A 4,382-nucleotide genomic window follows, 5' to 3' on the forward strand; every position below is an offset into this window, starting at 1 on the left:
GCGCGAAACGTCGGTCGGTTGGGTTGCCTACATACAGGCGTGAAATTCCAGAAGATAAATTTGGTTCTGGCGCCCTTATTTTAGATTTCCGACCCCAAGTGTCCTATATCAAAATACTCCCCTAGGCACCCCCTATACGCTCCCAAACGGTGGCAGGTACTATAGGAATCACCCTGTATATACAAATAATATTATTCAGCGAGTTGTTTTTGTAATAGCTTTAATTCCAGTTTCGAAATTTCCAATCTAACTGCTTTTTCCTCTATTTCTAATTCCAGTTTTTTTTTGTTCAATGCTTGTTCCTTTTTCAAGCCTTCGATTTGGAGTCGAACCAATTCTTCTTTGCTATCAGCAAGTCGAGACCATTTTTCGTTAGTAACTGTGCCTGTCACGGGGCGTTTACGTTTGAAATCTGCAATAATAGAGCATTTATTAGTCATTAACCTAACACACATACATGCTTTACAAAATTTCATTAATAAAAACAAAAAAGTTATCAAGACGTTAATGGATTAACTCACCACTGACTGCTTTTTTACCATTTGAATGAGATGCACTGCGATTCTCTACAGGTGCAACTATTTGTGCAAAAGCTGCACCATTTATCCTTCTGCAGTTTCGGATTCCTATAAAATGAGTTTCATTGATACAGGTAACTGGCCAAACTATATGTAATAACTAATATTTATATTGATTTATAAAGAGTGTTTTCTATTTAATCGAGTTTTCATGTAAAAAGCGTTTAGTTTAACCGAGAGGTTTGATATAAAAAAAGCAAAGAAAATAGTTCTATTTAGGCCCGGTGTGTTCAATCATGGTTTAAACTGCAGATTAGCTTAAACTGGCGTTTTAAAGCTGTAATTCCTTTTGGTCCATTTTGGGGGGCTTGTGTTTTCAATGGTTTGTTAATCCAAGATGAACTACACGATTTTGATGATAAGCCAATTACTGATGAATTGAAAGGTTTTTTGGAGCTAATGCAGCCGTTTTTGGAACGATGAAAGAACTTCTTCCCAAGCAATCTTCTATTTGCTCGTCTACATCCGTCGTTATTATTTTCTCGCTGGCCTTCCCCAGTAAGCATTTAAAATATCTCTTTTTATTTGCAAATTTTTTCTTTAAAACCTTTTTTTTGCTTCTGAGTGTTTTCGCATCCCTTCCTTGACCTCCTGCAGCATTAAACTCTCAGCCTATGCAGCGTCTTTGATGCGGTTAAAAGAACGAGTCGGTTTTTACACTCTATTGTGCCGAAACTTTTGACGAGCTGCAGAAGCATCCATCGTTGGATCTGAAGTATTACAATCGTGGTCGCTTCCCGTACTAAATTACCATTCTCCATTTCCAAACGTGTTACTAAGCCATGATTAATTACACAAAATACAGACACTATTTCAATCACGAACACCAACATAACACGCTTTGTAAAACAAACAATTTGAAAGTTTGAATAGCGTAAACGTCAAAATTTGAGCGGTTACATGTTGCCACCATCAGAAATTTCATTAAACGCAGTTTTAGTTAAATCTCCCTAAACTGCGAAACTGAGCAACGCCAATTACAAGATAAATGTGGATTATCTTAAACTAACAGATTACCTAATCTGCAAGTTTAAACCGTGATTGAACAACCGGCCTTAGTCAATGAATTAGGGCCGGTTGTACAAGTGTGAAGTTCAGGGATGGTTTAACTAAACTACGCCCAAGTTTTGAGCGTAGTTTTCGTTTAACCTCGTTGTACAAACTGCGTTCAAACTTCGTTTACCAAAACCACAATTTTCTGTTGTTGGCAACGTGCAAACATGCGCATAAAGAATTAATTGGATATTTGTTGTGAATAAACTTAACCTTCAATCAATACTAGTTTATTTATAACGATGTGCTCTAACGAAAAAAAAGTGCGTGCAGCCAATTTTACCGCGAAAGAAGAGGCAATATTAACCAGTTTAGTAAAACAATATGAACATGTCTTAGAGTGCAAAAAAACAGATGCGGTTACGAACCAACAAAAGACCGAAGCCTGGTCAAATGTTGCTCGGGAGTTCAATGTAGTAAACGACAGCCACCGTAGTGAAGCTGTGTTAAAAAAGAAGTTCGAAAATCTAAAGAAAAGGGTGAAAAAGAAACTGTCTGAAAATAAAACGTATTCAATGGGAACTGGGGGTGGTCCTTACAAAGACACCCCATTAAATGACACCGAAGAGGGCATTAAAGATATACTTGGCCCAAGAGCAGAGGGATTTCAATCACAATTTGATGGGGATGCTAGTAAGTAAAAAATGTGTACATTATAAACAATTTACATACATTTTACTACTTCCAGTTGAAATTGAAATACCAGAAACAGACGACCTGCAAGTTAGTAATGGTAAATAAGGACTTCCAAGTGTGTGTGTGGTTCAATATTGTTTCGTTACAGAGATGATAGTAGAGTTTGGTAACGATCACGACTACAGTTCGACCGTAAAACCATCTGCAACAGATGATATCGAAAATAATGGTAGTATACGGTACTGGTCATAAAGTATTAAATCTAAGTTCCTTCTGAATTTGTAGGTGATAAAAACTGGAAAAAGTACACACCTAATATGCTTAAAAGAAAAAAATCAGCTGCGCTTTGTGTAAACACCACTGGTAAAATCACTTTCAGAAATGTACTATAAATACTAATTATTTTAAAATTTTAGATACATCCCAGGGTGTTATTAACAAGAAGATTTCGCAGTGGGCAGAGGCTAAAACAAAACTGGAAGAGAGAAGAATGGAAGGTGTTTTGGAAGAACAAAAAGTAAAATTAAAACATACGGAAGAGGAACATAAGTTAAATTTAGAAATAAAAAAGACAAAATCTGAGTTCGAACTAGAATGTATGAAAGAAGAACACAAATTAAAAATGGAAATTTTGAAGTTACAAAAAGATATGTTATTAAAAAATGTTAAACAATAAGTTTGTTCGTAATATACACTGTACACTATGCTAAGCGATTAAAGTATTCGTGAATAAGGTGATGACGTACAGCATTATTTAGTCCATTGTTGTAATATGGAACATTTTCCACTTCGAAATTTATTTCAGCAGCTGCAATAGCTTCTTGTTCTTCCTCATTTATGTCTGGCAGTGCATCATTAAAGTTCCTAGCTATATTATGTAATACTGCAGTTGCAATTACTATAGCCTCGACCTTTTCTGCGCGTTGTCGAATCCCAAATGACAATATGGGAAATCGGCGTTTCATCACACCAAAGCACCGTTCTATTGGGTTACGTGTGCGTATTTGGGATTCATTGAATAAATTTTCAGTACGAGTGATCGGATTTCTTAGAGGAGTAATTAAATACGGCTTAATAGCATATCCTGCATCTCCAACTAATAAGTACCCTCTAAAGTCTCCATTCTCAAATTGATTTCTTATTTGAGAATGTAAAAATATTGTGCTATCATGAGATGACCCAGGCCATCTGCATACAATATTTTGAATCCTCAGGCTTGCATCACAAACAGCTTGCACATTATAAGAAAAAAAATTTTTCCGATTTCGAAAAATCTCAGCATTGTTACCGGGGGATATAATCTTCACATGGGTAGTCAATAGCACCAATGCATTTGGGGAAACGACTAATCATGTAAAAGCCTCTACTTCTTTCTCTCATTTCTTCCTCTGTGGTAGGCATTTTGATAAAAATGCGGTGTTGACTGGCAATGGCTCGACAGACTTTTGTAGTAAGTCTGCTTGCAGTAGATTTATCGATGCCAATAAAGTCGCCTGCAACTGACAAAAAGCAGCCAGTTGCTAAATACCTTAGTGCCAATAATACCATACACTCGGCACTTACTGCAAAGTTTCTGTAACGAAATTATACGATGTGGTTGGGTGGTAGCTACACTATAGGGTCGTTTTTATACCTGTTTGTGGGATGTGATATTTCTTCTTGTATTAAATCAATTACAAAACGAACTGAATCTTTGGATAACCTAAATCTATTTAAAAATTCCTTATCATTCCACTTTGTAAAGTGGTTATCTCGGTGCCTATATATCTTTGCTGCTCTTCTGCGTCCAATTATATTAATTACTTCTAGGAAATCTTCATCATCTGTTAGTGCATGCAACTCCATTACAATTTGGAGGGTAACAGCATTGATTATGTTAATCAATGGTAACAGGTATTACATAAAATTATAACCTAACAAAACTAACAAATCGGTGACTATGCGCAAAGAACCAAAACTAAGCTTAAACCAACAAAATCGGCTGCTTAAATAAAACAAAACTTAAGTTGCGTTTAGTTGTTGAGTGAAGTATGTACAACACTCTAAAAAATTGAACTGTGTTTAAACTCAGCTTAATTCTTAAACTCTGCTTAAGCTATACTTGTACAACCGGCC

General features: G+C 36.0%; 1 protein-coding gene across 1 annotated transcript; it reads left to right on the top strand.

Moving 5' to 3' along the window:
- The first annotated feature begins 1,640 nt into the window (after positions 1-1,640).
- Positions 1,641-3,002, top strand: LOC116174686 (myb/SANT-like DNA-binding domain-containing protein 3). The gene is made up of 5 exons (XM_031492646.1): positions 1,641-2,264; positions 2,320-2,364; positions 2,416-2,496; positions 2,553-2,630; positions 2,684-3,002. Exons 1-5 carry the CDS (start codon positions 1,874-1,876, stop codon positions 2,941-2,943), a joined length of 855 nt encoding a protein of 284 aa, XP_031348506.1. The 5' UTR covers positions 1,641-1,873; the 3' UTR covers positions 2,944-3,002.
- Positions 3,003-4,382: the final 1,380 nt, after the last annotated feature.

Source organism: Photinus pyralis, unplaced genomic scaffold (assembly GCF_008802855.1).
Source record: "Photinus pyralis isolate 1611_PpyrPB1 unplaced genomic scaffold, Ppyr1.3 Ppyr1.4_LG6, whole genome shotgun sequence".
NCBI classification, from domain to species: domain Eukaryota; kingdom Metazoa; phylum Arthropoda; class Insecta; order Coleoptera; family Lampyridae; genus Photinus; species Photinus pyralis.